Source organism: Aulonocara sp. 'chitande type north' Nkhata Bay, linkage group LG14 (assembly GCF_057382095.1).
Source record: "Aulonocara sp. 'chitande type north' Nkhata Bay isolate Kocher_YH1m ecotype deep benthic linkage group LG14, A_spYH_male_GT1.1, whole genome shotgun sequence".
Lineage (NCBI taxonomy): Eukaryota > Metazoa > Chordata > Actinopteri > Cichliformes > Cichlidae > Aulonocara > Aulonocara sp. 'chitande type north' Nkhata Bay.
The window spans coordinates 31,218,538-31,237,342 of NC_141357.1; the positions used below are offsets into that span (position 1 = coordinate 31,218,538).

The 18,805-nt window shown below is 38.3% G+C and overlaps 1 protein-coding gene across 1 annotated transcript in view; it reads left to right on the top strand.

Moving 5' to 3' along the window:
- Positions 1 to 4,222: 4,222 nt before the first annotated feature.
- The window catches only part of b3glcta (beta 3-glucosyltransferase a), an 86,866-nt gene continuing 72,283 nt past the window's right edge, over positions 4,223 to 18,805 (top strand). The window contains exons 1-2 of the mRNA XM_086262056.1: positions 4,223 to 4,536; positions 14,608 to 14,645. Coding sequence (XP_086118182.1) covers positions 4,419 to 4,536; positions 14,608 to 14,645 — 156 coding nt within the window. The 5' untranslated portion in view covers positions 4,223 to 4,418. The remainder of the gene's footprint in view (positions 4,537 to 14,607; positions 14,646 to 18,805) is intronic.

Sequence of the window (18,805 nt, forward strand, 5' to 3'; positions counted from 1 at the left end):
ACCCCATCCACAGTACTGTACATTGTCTTCTTAATAAAAGTCTGCTTTCAGATTTTTTATTCTTATCATTTAGAAATAAAGCATTGCAGTTTACATTAAATGCCCTTCTTTGTTTTTTCTGAGCACATGAAGGAGAAGGATCTATCTGATCCTTGAGTCTAAACAGGAGACACCTGCTTAAAGTATAACAAAGATGGAGACCTTTATCAGAATAAAGACAATGGCAAATTGAGGGAAAAAAACAAAACAAAACAGAAAGTATCTTTATGTTTTATTGACTGTGGTAAAAAGATGTGTCTAATACATCCAAAACATTCCATGTGATTCACATCACATTTTCATACTTATTAAACCATTTAGTGACCCCTATAGATTGGAGTCTCATCATCCTGGAAGAGACCACTCATCGGGATGGAAATGTTTCATCACAGGATAAAGGCTAATCTCTCACAACCATTCTGTATTGATTTCCCTCTAAGGGGACAAGTGGATCCTGATTCTCTTAGTAAAATAGCTCCAAGAGCCACCAAATCACTTCACTGTAGCGGTCAGGGGTTTTAATTTGTCACCTGCCTGTATAAACCAAGTAGCGTGGATTGCAATATTTTAGAAGGAATTGCTGCATGTATTTCAGGTAAAAGTAAGGGGAATGCACCATTGTAGACAGAGTCAACTTTGTGAAAACAAAATGAAATGTGACATAAAATGAAAAATGAGGGACTGAGATAGTGTGCATAGTGTGTAGTTCATCAAGTAAATTGTCACTGTGGTATTTATTTTTTTCTTCTGGACTGCCGTAGAAACAATATCCATGGAGAACTTTAAAACCTGCAATCCATCATCCTTTTTCTTACACACGCATTCACACAGACAGACCTGAATAGTCCCCAGTCCTTCTCTTACTGGGAAAGTATGAGGGTTTGTAATATAAGGTTAACAAACAATAATTAGAAGAGAAACCCAGGGGAGGTTATGCACATCTGATGGGTTTTTGATTACAGTAACTATTAAATCGTATAATAGTTTGTGTTTATAGTTAATAACATTATAATTACAGGTTAAAGCTCTCAGAAATTCACATTAGTTACACATTTAGTACACAAAAACATGTTAATGTTGTTATTTAATGTTTAATATAGACAGAACATGTAGTAACTTCAGTAACAGTAGACTGGGGGCAAGTTGCTTCTTATGTTAGCACTTAGAAACCAGTCAAGTCTACTTTGTCTCTGTAAAATCAAGTCACCGTCACTGTTCACAACTTGCTCTTTCATGTACTGTCACTGGAGGGAAAAAAACAAAACAAGACACTGTCCTGATTTTCTTGTTTCTAGCTGTGTTCATAGTCACAAATCTGGACAGATCTGTCAAAGTGCATCTGAATGAATGCTGCCTTCACAGGATGTTGAAAAGCGTGTTTCTCACATCCCACGTGAAAGATGAATAACAGAAAGCAGTGAATTTGAGCCACCCCAGTTGCCAAAATGTAGCATTTATGGAGTTTGGAGCACAGAGGTGATGCCACCAATTGAAATTCAAAGTCAATTGGGCCTATTCTTCTGTATAATGATAAAAAGACATTTTGATTTTCATTACTTGTCTTAGTTTTAACAGTGATTTTTCCCCAATAAGCAAACAACAATAAAACAATTAAACTACTGCTGATCTTAGATGCCTAATTTGTACATTTGTACAATGCAGCCCTCAGAAAAGCATTCCTTTTCCAAGGATGAAAAAAATGAAGAGAAAAATCTGAAAAACATATACAAGAGAAAAAAACTTAAAAAAAACAACAACAACTAAAATGCAATATAGCTAACATGCTATAATGTTAGTTAAGCTTCTGTTTCGGATGCAAAAATGTCCCCTCAATTTTTAGATCTGTTCCCATAATGTCACATTTTACAACATATTGACATGGCTACAGAAAGCTATTGATTTGGCTATTCATACCATACCATAAGAAGCTCAATATTACCATATTCTCAATAGAACAAAGTAATATGGTTATGCAGCTGGTTACGACATAACACAGTTTCAGACCCAGCACATAAGGGCTTTAAGTTATTGTGCTAATTAGGCCCCTGCTCACATTTTGCTGGGACTTAATGACGTAACTAATCCACTGTCTCCTAATTAGAATGATAAAGGTGTAAGCTGTCCCACTCTCACAAGTTCAAATTAACTCCAGATATGAAGGAACCAGAGTCTTTTCAGGAGAAGTGTAATCAGGCGAAAATGCACATTGACTTTGCAGGTGTTTTACTAGATATACGTTTCTTGTCATAGCAGGAAACAGTAAGACATAATAAAATGGAAACAGTAAACTAGATGCGCAACGCTATCATGACATTGAAAGAGCTAAAGAAGGGGGTTGGATCTCCTTTTGCCTTCTGAACTGCCTTTTAATTCATGGCCCAGATCCAACAAGGTGCTAAAAACATTCCTCACAAATTTTGGTCAATATTGACATGGTAGCATCCCAATTGCTGCAGATTTGTGAGCTGTGTATACATGAGCACGATCTCTGTTCCACCACACCCCACAGGTGCTCTGTTTGGATTGAGATGCGGTGACTGCAGAGGTCATTTGAATTCAGTGAACTTACCGTAGTGTTCAGAAAACTAGTATGAGATCATTTGAGTTCATGACATGGTGCATTATCCTGTTGGAAGCAGACATCATGATCCATGCTTTCATGTTGTTTGTACCAGATTTTGACCCGACCACCTGAATGCCATAGCAGAAATCAAGCCTCGTCACACCAAGTAACATTTTTTCTTTCTTCTGTTTGTCCAATTTTGGTGAGTCAGTGTGAATTTTAGCCTCCGTTTCCTCTTCTTAGCTGACATAAGTGGTGCTCAGAGTGATCTTCTTCTACTATAACCCATCTGCCTTAGGTTCAGTTGGTTGTAATGAGTGGTTATTTGAGTTATTTGGCTTCCCATCAGCTTGAAGCATTCTAGTCATTCTCCTCTGACCTCAACAAGGCCTTTTCACCCAGTTTCCCAAAGAACTGCTACTCCCTTGATTTTTCTTCTTTTGAAAAATTCTCAGTAGATCAGCAGTTAGTGAAGTACTCAGAGCAGCCTGTTTGATACCAACAAGAGTCAGAGTCACTAAAAATCCCATTCTGATGCTCATTTTGATCTTCAGCAGGTCATATATGAATATATGCCTAAATAGTCTTAACTGATATTTGAGATATAAGATATGTGCATTAGCAAATAACTGAACAAGTGCACCTAAATAAAAAACAACAACAACAACAAAACAACTAATGGCGTGTATAAAAAACAACGTGAAAAATGAAGGCTTTGCAAAATGTGAGTCAGAAACATGGAGACAGCTGCTTTATGGGGATCTATAAAAATCTACAAAGAAGTGTTGGGTGAGTGTGGAGAGTTTTTGATAAATGTCTCCCTGTGGTTTCTTTATGTGCAAAACCAACAGTCTGCAGTGCTGTATATAGCAGATCTGCACATCATTATTATCATGAATGTAAGTTGTGACCTCTTACTGACATTTTCCAGGAATATATTTCAACATAAAGCAAGGAAACCATTCGATGAAATTCAACAATAAGCTGCATCCTACTTAGGCGTCCCAGTTCCAGGATCCGGCAATTATCTAAGCTGACCTAATGGCATGGTTTATAAGAAAGCATAACTGGAACCAATTAGTTCATGTCACTAGTTGCCCGTGTGATTTCCTCTGGTAAGACATGACAAATGTTTACTGTGGGGGGAGGAAGTGACATAACTGTAGAGAAAACTGAACAGTTATCTCCAGAGTAGAATTGGAACTACATAATCGATTAGTTACTCAGGTAAACATAACATTTCTAACAGGCTGGCGAACATTTCTTGGTATCAGCTTCTTAACTGTGTGGATTTGGTGCTCCGTTAATTAACAGTAAACTTTAAATATTTGGGTCATTTGGGTGGATTTTTTTTTTTTAGCATTTTGAATTCTCTAAAATTATTGCTATGCTTTAGTTGGAGCTATGGGTTAAATTTTAAGCAACTCATGGCTTATTTTTTATTTCATTTAATTAAAATTATAATTATAACCTTTGATAAACCTACATTGACCTTTTCGAACACGTTTTGATAAAAAAAAAAAAAAAAAAAAAGACTGCTCGGTAAGATGTATTTCCAGCTCTAGAGCTAAGTCGGGAGTTTCACGGGAGCACTTGAAGGTAGCAGCAGTTAGCCTCCAGTAAGCGTTTCTGTTTTTTTCCACCATCTGGCCGGGCAGCCTGTCAGCTGAGCTCAGTGAATTCATCCCGCCAGCAGAGCGCGTCCCTGCGCCTCGTACAGAAAGTGGCGATGCCTCCTGCCGGAGCATAGATCTACTCCTCGTTTTCCGTGAAAAGGAAAAGCCCAGTTGTTTGTTTTTTAACAGTCAGAAAGCCCATGCTCTGCGAGCTTCCTCCACCACCTACACAGCTCAAATACGACTCTCCCGGGATGCTGTCGAACAGCCCACACGTCGGTCACAAAGTGGCAGGCTGTTTGCTTTTCCTCTCTTTCTGTAAGTACTCACTTTACTTTCTAATCTTCAAGTCAGGGGGCTCGGACCAGACAGCTGTGAGGGACGTAACGATCCCGGCAACAGTAAACAGTTTGTTCCGTTTTTCAAGGCGAAGCTGATTTTTGTTTGGAAACAAGGGACAGTGTTGCGCTTGATACAGTTTTGCCAACAGCGCGAAGAGGCGAGCTGCGAGTGTATTTTCTTAAGTGTGAAGTGCGGAACCATGATCCGCCTCAACTTCCTGAGGAGTTTAAAGGCGATTTGCACTCACCGGGTGCCATGTGGCTTTATGTAGACCAATGAGTTTATATTAGAGTTAACGGCAGAGGAGAGGGTTTGGAAGCTCTCTCGTGGCATTTCTGTTGAAATCAAATCCCCCCCCCCTCGCGACAAGCGGGGCTGCTTTTTTCCCTGACATATCGACGTTGCACCGACAGGAGTCAAGCCCGAGGATCAATGCACCTCAGGCTACAGCTCCCAAAAGCTTTAAGTTGGGGGTTTCTTTGTCGCCCTGGATGTGCGCTTGGAATTTAAAAAACAAATGCAGAAGATTAAACAAAAGCCACAGTTAAAAGCATGACTTGTTCCTATTTTTGTCGCTGTAAGAGAGTAAAAGGAAATTATGTCCACAGACTGAAAAACAAGTGAAAGGATATCTTTGCGCTTTGACTATATATAGTTTTTAATTTGTAGCACAAATATTGGCAAAATTGTTTCATAATTCCCTCAATGAAGTTGATTTCTTAACTTGATAAATGTTTAATTGATATGTTAAATCTTTTAGTTGAATTGGTTTAACACGAATTAATGCATGCTCTAAGCATGCTCCACGTATATTTGCATTAGCATATGTGTGCATGTTCTTCTGCGTGTACATGTTCCGTGCACATACAGTCACATATTCAGTGATGTGACATGGACGTTGCAGCACACAATTTGTGGCTGCAGCTGGGAAGAGAATTGGACTGAGTGACCAATATTATATCTGCCCAGTGTACCATGGTGAAGGTCCACCTGAACGAGATGAGATAAATGCTGAGCTGCTTGCCTCACTGGGACTGAAAATTGTCATGGTGACAAAAGCTAAATAGCTAAATACACAAGGATCTGCCAATGTGTTGCATTACCACAGGTCATTCTCAGTACTACTGATTCATTATTAATTGGATTCGACCTAGGATAATTAAGATTTTAACCTACAGTTAGCCGCTGCTTTACGTTCCTTTCTTTGCTTTGCTTTGCTTATTCCAAACATGAATATGTTCATGACTTTTTATTTTGTAGAATTTCACTAGAAAAAGGAGAAACATATATCACATATAATTTCTGATCAGCTTCCTTCCTTGGATGCTTATTTCTGGCAAAAATAAATAAGTAAATAAATCAAGCCTTGTCTCAGTTCAATTAATTCCTAATAACTGGAAAAGAAGGAAGTGCTGCTTTGAAGCCTACCTGCGGATGTTGCACATTAAACAAAACCGTAGCAGTTTGAAAAAGTCCTCAAGTCAATGCATGTGTGATGTAAAATATGCACTACTTTCTGGGCAGTATGAGCAGCCATGGTGTCTGCTGCAATTGACCCTGTGCCCGGGTGAAAGCTCTGTTTGTGTATTTGGCCCTGAGTCAAGCACATTTAGCTGGGCATCACACTCAGACAAGGCTGCTTGTCTGCTCCCCCTGTATGTAATATTCATGGACCTAACATTGAAGTACAGCCGAGGTCTGGAGAACAGCCAGTTTGGTGACATTAGGGTGTCACCTCTGCTGTTTTTCAATGATGTTGTCCATGGAGCCTCAACCAACTGTCATTTCTGATGTGCACTCAAGTGGTTTGACATTGAGTGTGATGCAGTCGGGACCAGCAGTTTGAGACCACAGCGCATTTTCTGGGTCCACATGGGGCGCATTTCAATTGTGGTACATGCAGTATTTCCATAGAGTGTGCAATTGCTTGTTGACTTAGAGATAGTGCAGTGATGTACAATACATGGGGTTGTAGAGCTATATAAAAATGTGGATTCAGCTTTTCTTATGCTGTTGGTGAACAGCAACATTTATCACTTGTGGCTGGAGAAGCCGGTAAAACTGTGCTGTTAATTTAGAGCAATTAAATTTAAAACACTAGTTATTTATTTACTGTAAAATTTGTCTAAACACGAGCAGTTGGTTTGTTGGTTGCTGACATTTTCATTGCAATCCAGAAAACAGCTTCTTAAAGGTTTTTGTTTTTTTATTTGTTTTTTTTTTTTCATCATGTGTCTAAGTGACAGATTGCCAATTTATCTTCAAAATTTTTTCCCCATTCCTCTACCTTAGGATGACTCAGTTCAGAGACAGTAAAAAGGACTGTGAGATTGAAGTGGGCGATGATGGGGAGAAAGGAGAGCTGAGCCAGCTCTTAAACAATAGTCTTTGTTCTGACCTTCAGCTGTGGTCACTTTTGGGTTTTTAGAAGTGACTGAAGGCATACAGCTCACATGGTGAGGAGGATTAGGATTCATGATTACTCTCTCGCAGGTCTTGGAACAGATCTTATCCCATAGGGGAAGCGAAAAGATATGACTATATCGACAATGAACGACGAGATTTTGGCTAAGTGACAAATTGGTGCTTAGAAGTCCTTTAGCTGTTTAGGTTGTTGATTTAAAAACATCAATTTAGCTTAATAAAAAGGCACAGGGCCAGTTTAAGGAACAGGTTGCACCAGCATAAATTAGTTTTGGCATCTTTGTGACAGAAAGGCGTGGACACCGTTATTTCTGCTGCTGCATATGTATTTGTGGGAGTTTCCCTATTAGAGTGCAAAACTTGGATTCAGTGAGTTGGAAAATCTACTAAGGCTTGCAGCCAGCAATTAACTACCAGCTGCTGAAAGCAAAGAATAAAAGCATGTGATATTTTTTTGTAGTGATAGTCATCACTTGAAGCATTAATTCTAGTAGGAATGGCAGTGAGAGATGTTATGAGAATAAAGGCGTGAGTGAAACACCTGGAGCAGAAAGCCAAAGTTTTGCCTCTGTCGTGTAACTCTTCAGTGAGTCTCCATCCTCAGTGCTTGGATCTGATGTATTTCTGGTCCTTAATATTGATATTACTTGTATATTAGTGTTGGAGAGAGGGGGGATAATAGTTTACAAATGCTAGCATAGGTGCTATGGATGTAATGCAAGCACCAGAATTAGTTGTTGGGGTGCTTCATGTTCCAATATCAGTCCACAAGAAAAACTGCAGAGCAAACTGTGTGTTTCTTTACTCACAAGTACACACACTCGGCCATGCAACTCACAAATCGCATTCATGTTTTGTTTTTCCCATTATTTTAGTATTATTTATCTTTACTCCTCTCTAATATGAAATGTCTGTAGAAATATAGCTAATAATGTTTCTTTGCTGCCCACAGCAAATCAAATTAATTCCTTTGACTTTAATAAATAACTGCAGCCTCTTGTGGCAGGCAGATAAAACAACATGCATACATTTCAGCACATGGCATAGCAACCTTATTAACTCGCAGATCAGTCAGGATCTGAACTTAAAAAATGTTTTGTTCTTTCTCTTCTGTGTATCCTGCTGATCACCTGTTATACACGGATTTAAGATTTATACTTCAGATGTGTTTGTTACTCTACCTGAGCTGTGAGATTTAAGCAGACGACCACTGCTCAAAACCTTAAAGACCCAACACAGTCTCCATCAATTTTCTGACAGAAGACTTCACCCTTATATAGAAACATATCGATTAGCATGCTGTTGAAACTCAACTGTAAAATGTGTGCTTATGCTGTCTTACTATACCACTGTTTTTGTTGTTTCATTAGGGTTTGACCACCTGATGTGCTCTCATTTTGGCAGACTGTGTACCTGTACATTTGCATATTGTTGCAAGATAACCTGGACACTTTGCGCTCCCATTGGCAACATGTTTTGTGATGTTGCGCTCATATGGTAGTGACATGTCAGTCAAAAAGTAGCTATGCCTAAAAATATACCCTGCTTTGTCATTTAATGTGGGACCATAATTTTAAATATGAGCATTACATTTTAATAAAATAGACCTAAAACTATTGAAATTATTGGTTAGTTTGGAATGTGTATACTGATGTTATAGATCTGGTAGGGTCATTTTCTTATAAAATCGTGTTGGAAGGCTACACACATCTTTATGTGCAGTATATGGTGCCATCATTGCAAAATGTGCTCCTGGAAACACTTAGTTTCATTAGAAAAAAACCCACAACAAAGGCAGTTTCCTGTATTTTTCCTGTCACTCTAAATGTCTGCAGCCTGATATTGACACAGTCGCTGGACTTGACAGATCTGTAGCTCAGAACAAAATGAAGGTCAAGTTAAAGAATGGATGTGGTCCAACTTATGTTTGCTGAGTATGGCATTGTCCTTGTCCATTACTTTTTAATATATTTGCGGAATACAGCATCTTAATCTGCTATATGAGCCGTCTGCAGCTGTCTGGTTGTTGTTTTCACCTTGTGAGTTTGTGTGTGTATGTGTGCATGTGTTTGTGTGTCATTCTGGCAAAATCTAATCTTGGAGACACCCCCTATAGCATTGGTGGTTTTAGTACATTGGCATCTTTATATATCTGAGACAGTCTGTGAACGAGACATGAAGCTGTATAAACAAATAATAATTTCATGATTAAAAGCTGCTACAAAAGTATGATAACGTTTATTTAATGTAATCAGCATTTATATATTTAAAAATCCAACCAACCAAACAATAAAACATTTGCACTGAGAGTGAGCGCCATAGCTCTAACTCGATTACGTGTTGCTAGTATGGATCTTGGATGGCTGCTGGTGGTGCTCGAGCTGGGAGAGAAAGTTTAAATTTAATATGACACAATCCCAGATGAAGCTTCTGCATCTTGCATGCCGAACAGTTTGCAGAGCAGTTGTCAAAAAATATAAACCAAATGAATTATTACAACTGTGTGTGAAACTGTGTGCCATCTGTGCCAGCCCTTTGAGGAGATTTACTTATAATAGCTTTTATTGTTCTTGTTGCTGCTAAGTTCTATAATTTTTCAATGAGAAATGCTGGCATCCTGAAATCATCTTACCTCACGTATAAGTTATGGTAAGTTTTCTTCAGCCTGGGGTTATTATTGATCATCACTGATGAAAATTCATCATAACCGCCCTTGATGTGCTGCCCCAGTGGTTGCTGACTGTCACTAGGTGAAAGAGGTTGCTGCATCAAAAACCTCCTTGTGATTGCCTTGGTCACTAGCAGATCGACTTGTGTCCAAATTCCACCAGTGACAGAAATATCTGCAAAAAAGGTTTTTGATGCACCAACATATAACTTTTTGTGACTGATTTCACCCACTGTAGCAACTGCCAGCAACCATTTGTCCCCATTCCCATCGAGGGTGGAAACAACAAGCTTGTTTCCCCATTAGAGGCAAAAACTAACAGGTGGTGATATGCGACTCAAATTTAAACGAATGACTCAACCAAGCATCGCTAGCTGCTCTTGTTAGCTGCAATTTATGTGACAGGAAGAGAAGATGGTGGAAGGAAATTACTGATGCTGTTCCATATAGTTTGGCCAGGTATATGATACCAGTTCAAACAGTTGAAAAGCAATGAATCAAGCAAGATGAAGTTTCTTTAGTTATTGTTAAACTAGTGCTAAGAAGTTATTTTAAATTTTTATTTTAGACTTTTATTTTAAATTCCAAGGGAAACACTACTTTTGTGCTTACACTTGACTCATGATGAGTCACCTCTATTGTACTGTAATGCTGCTGCTGCTGGGACCTTGTTTCAATGGATTCACACTTCAAATTAGGTAGTCTGTCATCAGTGACAGTAACTCATTGGAAAAGAAGGGTAGAGAATGCACTTCATTTACTTGCACTCATAAATGCTGCTGCCTGCAAGGTGCAGGCATTGATAAAATGTTGTGCAGTTTTTTTTTTTGTTTTTTTTTTGTTTTTTTTGTGTGAAATATCATTATCACAAAATTTCTTGAAGTTTCGTGATATAATTTTGAGGCATTATTGACCACCCCTAGACACAATCAACACCAAAGTCTGCCCGCACAAGTAGGAAACCAGAAGGGATCAGATTTTTAATGTAGAGGGAAAAGAAAAAGTAGAAAGGGATCCTAACATTTGTCATATTTATAATTTGTTCTTTTAATTTGCTGTGAAGTAACCCTGACTCCAACCCATCTATTAGATATGAATGGCAAAACTGATCTTACCAACAGAGGTTCATCAGGGGATGTTGGTAGTGGACTTAAACGGTATGATGGGATTTGGATGTAGATTGCAGTCACACAGGCGTTAGCAGAAGGATAGCAGAAACTATGAAAAGGAGGGTTTATAAAATTGTACAGAAACCTGATATGATGTGTGATTTGGAGATGTTTCAGTGACAAAAAGACAGTAGGTGGAGCCGTAGGTGGCAGAGTTGAAATGAATTGCAGAATAGAAACGAGAAGGGCAGCTCAGGTTAAGTGATTTGGACACAAAGTTAGACAGCCATGGTTGATGTTTGGACATGTACTGTTGAACATGGAGCTGCCAGGCAGGAGTAAAAGACAAAGACCACAGAGGGGGTTAATGGATGTAGTGAAGGAGGACATGCAGAGTGTTGGACTGATAGATGAAGATGCAAGTGATGGGGTCAGATGATCTATTGTTGCGACTGCTAAAGGGAGGAGCTGAAAGAAGAAGAAGATAAAAAAAGCTGTGGCCTGGTTCATGTCGTGATGACATTTTCAAAACATTTAACATTAATAAAGCAGGATGAAAATTAACTTTGTCTTCAACTTGAAGATACTTAATGATCGAAATAGGCCAACATTAGAAAACAAAGCAGTATGTTTTTCCCCACCTGTGTTATTCAAGACAAATACTCGTGCATTTTTTCTCATGTTTCATTTTCCTAAATGTTTGTTCTTTTCACCAGCCACTTTACAACATCTTGTGCCAGGTAGTGTTGTTGTGTAAAGAGGAGGGCTATGGATGGCCTTTCAGAAGAGGTTGGTAAGAGCTGAATCCATGTTTAATGGCTCTCAGCTTGGCAGTGTTTGCACGCTGGTCTCAAAAGTGGTTTCTGGATGGCAGCCCTGCCACATACATCAGCACTGTGAAGCTAACAGGATTTTAGATTTTATTGTTTTTGCCAAATTAAATGACTTTGTTTTTTGAACCACTGCAGCTGCAGTTCAGAGCTTTCTCTATTCAGTCTATTTGGAAGCCCTTAGTTGTCTCATGTTGCTTTGAATACCCCACATGGACATGGTGATTATCAGAGCTCTTTTAAAGCAGACACTGATTGCTAATTTGCATTCAAGTTAATATAATACACCTGAATAACTGCCTTTGTTAATACGATTTAGTTACTTCAAAGCACTTTTCATGTGGTGTCTCTATTTTTCCCAGCTCTCTCAGCGCCCATTAAATGCTGGAAGTAATTAAAGTCAGACACTGACCAATTGTCAAACAAGCAAGCCATTGTTTAATTACTATGAATCCATTTTTCATTAGCAGGAAATGGCTCTCAGTAGAACCCTTCAACCTGTTTGAATTTAATAAAGTATCTAGCTGCTCTGCATACATTCTTTGTCAGTCTTGAATTTGGATTCGCCTAAGATGAAACCCGAGTGCAGCGTTTCCTTGATAATTGCACTGGACATGTTCTGTCATTATGACAACAGCGTATATTCTGCACAGGCTTGTTTAAAAGCTAAACCATTCAGCGCCGTCATTGTGTAAAGGAATTTGGAGACTTTCTGAAATCAAAGCCACTTCATCTCAGTGTGGCTCAATTGAAAACACGGTTGGAAACAACAGACTTGATTATGCAGGCTGAGGAAGCAATGAGATGGAGGTGCTCCAGTCACCGCTCCTGATGTTATGTATGGAGTTATTCCCCCTCTTCCTTTCTGTGCATCTCTGCCTCTCCAGGGTGAGCCATGAAAAGATGGGAATTTTGAGCAGAGGTAGCAGAATGTATTGTTAACTTGTATGTATTCCTGTAGGAAGCCCAGTTTCATACCAAATGTTGCATTTTTAATAACAACAGAAACCAGAATACAATATCATGATGTCGTGTGTAGTGTCTACATACCTAAAGCTTTGCTGGCTCTCGCTTTATGTTTGTGAACTTCACATAGCTTTTAGGATATACAGATATCAGATAATGATGTGAGGGGAGGGGGGTGGGGGTGTACAAAATTGAGTTTTGCTGGCTTCTTGTGTATAATGAAGAAAAAAGGAGGCAGTTTAATCCAGATTGTGATTCCCATTATGCAAGATTTATTTTGAGCTTCTCATTTTATAAATACGATCAGGCTCCCCCTCTTCTTTCTTTTACCTTTTTCTTTGGTCACCCTGTGTCTGTTAGATGCAGACTCTTTTTGTGGGAAATGTTTGAAGAGAGAGTTACCTGTAAAATATAACAGTCTAAAAAAATCAAAGATTTGTCAGTAGTGCTGGTCAATACATTGCATTCTTTATATTCATTGAAATATGAGCATGGACCACATCACAAAAGCTGCCTGAAACACACTGGAAATCCATTTTATTTGCAGACACCATGATTTTACACTCCAAAGGGAAATATTTGACCTTGTTCAGCAATGTTTGAAATAACTGCTTTTCTTTATTCAGTGGGAAGTTGCTATCCACGATTTTTTTTTTCCTATACTGAACAATGTTGTTGCACATGCGTTTATCTATTTGCTTTTTTTTTTATGTCAATTTATACCCATTTTATCTGAAGTATTTAATCAGGAAATGAAACCATTATTAAGTAATTTCTTTCACATTAGCCTTAAAGTTGAGCATGATGGTTCATTCTGCACTATTATATAATGGTACTAATGTTATTTCTAATTAACAAAGTCACTGCTGAGTCATTGTGGAATTTCTTTTAAGACACTATGTGCTGTGTTTTGTTTCTCTGTTAATTATTTGAATGTCATTCATGTTTGGTTGATTTAACAGCTCATCAGCATCATCTTTTCTGTCTTCTCTCCATTTGTCTCATTTTGTCCTTGTCACACAAGCACTTTAAATTAACTGTGAACTGCTGTAAACAGTAGCAGGAAACAGAATTTATTTATGTTTTTAAATGCAAGAAAACCTAACTAGTAAAAATCAGACCTTCTCTTCCATTCTTAGGAAAAATAAAATCCCTTCATTTCCTTTAGATAGTTTTAAAAGTGTCAGCATCCACTGTTATTTTCAGTGTTTTCATTATAAGAATAATAGCAGTCACTCGTTTTGATCTGGCAGCTTCATTCCAGGCTTTGCAGACAGAAGTATTTAAATGGACTTTTTGTGCTTGTTAAATAATTTAAGTTAAGGGTTTCCTTACTATGGCTGGAATCAATATCTGACCAAATTATTGCAGAGTGGTTCACAGAGATTGTATCAATCTTCTGAAATACAGATAGTTATATCTTTTCTGTAGAGCCTATATTTTGGATATTACATAGTGGTTCGGTTGAAGCTCGAAAACATATCTGCTGCTTTTAGGTTTTAATTTGAACTCTCTGTTGACCTTTTTAATGGCCACAGTGCAGTGAGTCAGCAGAGGAAATTTAACAATTTTTTATGTTAGATCATCTAATTAAAGTCAGATTTAAAGCTGAGTGATGTGGGAGTGAAGGCAGTGTAATTTAATATAAATTGCTTTATTAATTCATTCTCAGCAACGCTGCCGTTTTTGATGTATTGATTTGAAATCCTGAGAACCTTTCTGAGAAGATTTTCTTGTCTCTGAATCGATGGCAATGTAATTGGATAGAAGCTCTCAAGGCTCTAATTATAATCTCGAATGGTGAAATGGTCCCATACGCTTTTAGACATCCAGCAGCAACTCCGAATGGAAGAAAACCCTCAAATACCTTTTAAATATGTTGTTTGTCCACAAATAATAATAAACAAGTTGTTTTCTTTTAGTGTTGCATTTGTATGACAACTTTTAGATGGTGAAGACTGAAGCACAAAGGAGACTGTTTCAGTTTTGAATATTTTATTTCTTTTTGCTGGATGATTTGGAATAACATAATCTTTTTCCATTGTTTCAGTTCACCTTGCTGCTGGCAGCTCAGGAAAAGACACACAGGTAAGAAAAACAGTTGACCCCCATTATTCTTTGTTTCCTATGTGAAAATGAAACTTGATATGATACCTGAAACCTTACACTGTCAGTACACTGAGGTATTGTAAGTAGTTAATCATTTGTTTCTTGCTTTTCAGTTGGTCGGGAAGCCTCCACTTCCTGACCAGCTCAAATTAGCCATGTTTTTGTAATTGAACCCATATTGGCCTCTAGATCAGAAGTTTGATTTGCTCAGCACAAAGTCGATTTTCTGCAAGTTCAGTGTGGTTTTCTTGCTCTTGCACTTTCTGTAGTCTGCAGTTGCTGTGTGATAAATAATTAACATTTTCAGTTGCTCTACTTCTTATTGGTGTGAGAAGATGTTGACAGTAAGCCTCCTGGCAGAGGTGCTTAGCATCACAAAAACGGCAAATTACTGTCTTACTTTTTTACTGATGTCAACTAATTCTTTTCCTGCTGAGGAAGTTTTGCTCTTTTAGTTTGACACTTTTTCAGTTTTGTTCCCCCATGTTCTTATAAATGATGGAGAAATTGTTTTTAACTAAACCTCCAGTGTGATCCAACTGAATATAAATACCCTAAAACAGTTGGTTCTTTGTTGGATTGTATTCGTGAGAACTGCAGAAGCTATTGGCATCCAATTTAAACAAAAAAAGAAGGCAGTTTTCCTAATAAAATTATCAAATTATTAAGGTATCTATTAGAAAAGATACTCATTCAAATCATGATCCCCTTTTTTAACTAGGGAACCATTTGGCACTGCTGCCCATCAAAGTGATAAAGTAAAACGATTTATATAATAATCACCCAGGAGAAGAAACCCATTGGGGGCACTGAAAAGAGCTGAGTTTTTACAACAAAGAAAAGATCATCAGGAATAAAATTGCTAATGTGCTGAAAAAAAGACGTGATTGTGAATCATGCCACAATGATAAAAGCAGAGAAACCAGTTTATGGAGTTCCTTTATGTCTAAACTGCCGCAATGAATCTATTCATACACTTAAATGTCTGCAAAAAGCACGGGGAAACAGCTCAACATTTATTTCTGTCTTTTCCTATATTTACCCTTGCATGAGGTTGCTAATGGTTTTGAAAGCTCATGATCTCTTTATACTCCCAGCATACTATGAATTTCCTAATGCACTCACTGCCCACTGCATAGGCTGTGGCTAAAGGGGCAGGGTAGGTCACCCACTGCTCAGACGTTTAGTGGTTCAATAACCTCTACTCAAGGCTGCACGTCCAAGTGTCCTTGGACCATGTTTACAGTGAAAAGTGATGCACTGACGTGTGGGTGCATAAGTGAATGTTGATTATAATGGAAAGCACTTTGAGTGTGTAATGAATAGGAAAACACTACATAAAATCCATTTACCATTTAGAAAATTTTAGCAGGTTTCTCAGACATAAAGACACTTTGCCTTCTGTATGTACATTTGTTGTATTTAGCGTGTGTGTGTGTGTGTGTGTGTGTGTGTGTGTGTGTGTGTGTGTGTGTTTTGTGTAACTCGGGTCAAATGTGAACCAGGTTATTTATTTCCTTTTTAGATCTTCCGAGCTGAGAAACAACATTAACAAATTAGAACGGAATACAAATTTTTAGGTCATGGAAGTGCTTCAGTTTAGTTATGAAAAGTCATAAAATATAGATCAGGGCTGTGGCAGGAGGCTTGAAGGTCACTCACACATAAAGTATTTTGCAACATATCCTTAGAAATGATCAAAGAGTAAGAAAACAATGTTAATGTTTGGAATTTTATACCGTTTATGAATAAAGCATTTTAAATGCTTGTCCCACTGATAGTTATTGACATTTTACAAAAGTGCTTGTACAGCCTTTTTTGTGGCAGGGGTAATAAGAAACAACAATTTTTTTTCCTGCTTTACATCAAAAATGAGTTGTTTTTGCAGTTTAGATTTTGCTTCCTGATTCTCTTGTTCATATTTATTTATTTTTGGTTGATGTTTTTGTAATCACTTGTTATTGTGCAATAAGTGGTTCCGATCATTAACAGGGCCTCATCAGTGCAAAAACAGGAAGTGCTTAAAGAATCCACTAAAAATAAGCAAATACTAATTAGTATATCCAATAGAAATTTCAGAAGCAATATATTTGTAAATGCCATTGTATAGATCAGGGGTCGGCAACCCTAGGCACGCGTGCCAACTGTGGCACGCGAAGGGTTAACTGATGGCACGACCATAGCTGGACTAGCCATCGGGCATACTGGGCATTTGCTCGGTGGCCCGGTGACTTTTTTTTCTTTGTAGCGGTATAAACAATGAAAGGTGGTGGATTGGCCAGATGCTGGTCGGTGTGTAAAAATAACTCAGTTGTTTGGTGGTGGCTATGGCGGTGCTTCCTCAGATTCAGTAAAATTAGCAAGTGGTGGAGGCCAGCAGGTGGATGAGAGAAAGGGGAGGCAGGAGGAGCAGAGACCTGAGACAGCCGCCGGTCGGAGTGTCAGGTGAACTGAACTTCAGGTAAGAAGTTATGACCTGCTGTCTATCTGGGTCAGATATAAACCAAGTTTAGGCGGAGTTTATTTTCGTTGTGCTGACTTTTTACAGTCAGCTACAATAACTTGTACTGCTCGTACCGTCATGCTAGCATGACAGAGTTTCTATACAGCTGGGTAGGTGCTTTGATGTTACTGATGTTGAACTTTATTTAATTCATAAGGTTAGTTAGTAGAGTTGCCAACCGTCCCGTAAAAAGATGGAATCGTCCTGCATTGAGAGAAAATATTACGTGTTTCGTGTTGAGGTGAAAAGGAACATTTTGTCCCGTACTTCAGCTAGAATGGAAAAAGACACAAAGCTGGAGTTATTCTGTCATTACACTGCACAACTGCCTCTTCTTCTCTCATTCCCTCCCCCTCCCTCTCCTGTTTCTTCTTTAATCATGAAACTGATCAATGATCAGCTGATCGGCTTTTCTCTCTTGTTTGTTTATCGCCCACTTTGCGCCAGAAAGAGGAAACCGGCGGATGTCGCGCTAAGCAACAGCAGCACGTTTAAGCTTGATCAGCTGTTGTTAGAATTTATTTAATATTAATTTCTAGTATCAGCTGATGTTTGCTGGAGCCACAGCTGTAAAAGCTGCTGGTCATGATGTCGGTTTGTATATCTGGTGAGAGGGAAACATGAAGATGAAACCAGGAGATGTCCTTACTGAATCATCAGAGCTGGACAGGTGATGGAGAAACAGGTTTACCTTTAAGGTGACATGAATGAGTTGAAGGGAAGTTATGAACTGTTTCTGAGAGACAAATAACACCAGGATCCTTTTTTTTTTATGTAGCTGACAGCTGGTAACTATGCAGGGGCGGGTCTAGCAAAGTTTTGCCAGGGGGCCAGGTAGGGCATTAACAGGGAGAAGGGGACACAAAGAAATACTTTCTAATTCTCATTTAAAATGTCTAGCTGTTATTAAATAATTATCTGAAGCTTACAACCATAGTTTTTATCTGACGTAAAATGTATAGAAATCATACATATAACATCCACAGCTGTGCGTGTTCATGGAGCTTGCATTTTCACCTGCTGGACATCACTACCTGACAAGTTTAACTGTCTTCAGAACATTGCATAGGCCTTATTGACAGTATTTAGCTCTACATATCTGTGTGAGCAGATTTTCATGAGTGTCCTCAGGTAGCCGTCTGAATGCTGGACACTTGGAGACCTGTGTCTCTGAGTGGGAGACCAGAGATCAGAGTGTATTAACAGACATGCCATATTGGCCCAGTTAATTTTTCTTATCATTGTTGTGAGGAGACCATAAATAGCATTTGCATTTTCTGTTGTACAGTTCATTTGCTGTTATGGAGTTCTTGTTATGGATAAAATGTGTCTTTTTTTTGTTTCAAAATAGCTGATAACTATTCGCTGATAGCTGGCAACATCTGCGAACAAATATAATTCTATAAAGTGGTTCTATATAGTGTGTAACTGTTCATATAGAGCGTTATTAAATTTATTGCTAATGCAATCATACACTGAAAAAAATATGTTGTTGGATTTACTTAATTCAATGGTGGACATTTGTTGCACACAGATGTTTTGCTTTGGCAGCAACTTAAACAATTGAGTTAAATTAACACAATTTATTCATGTTCAATAAACCTGTGCAATTTGTGTTGATAAAATGTGACTTAAA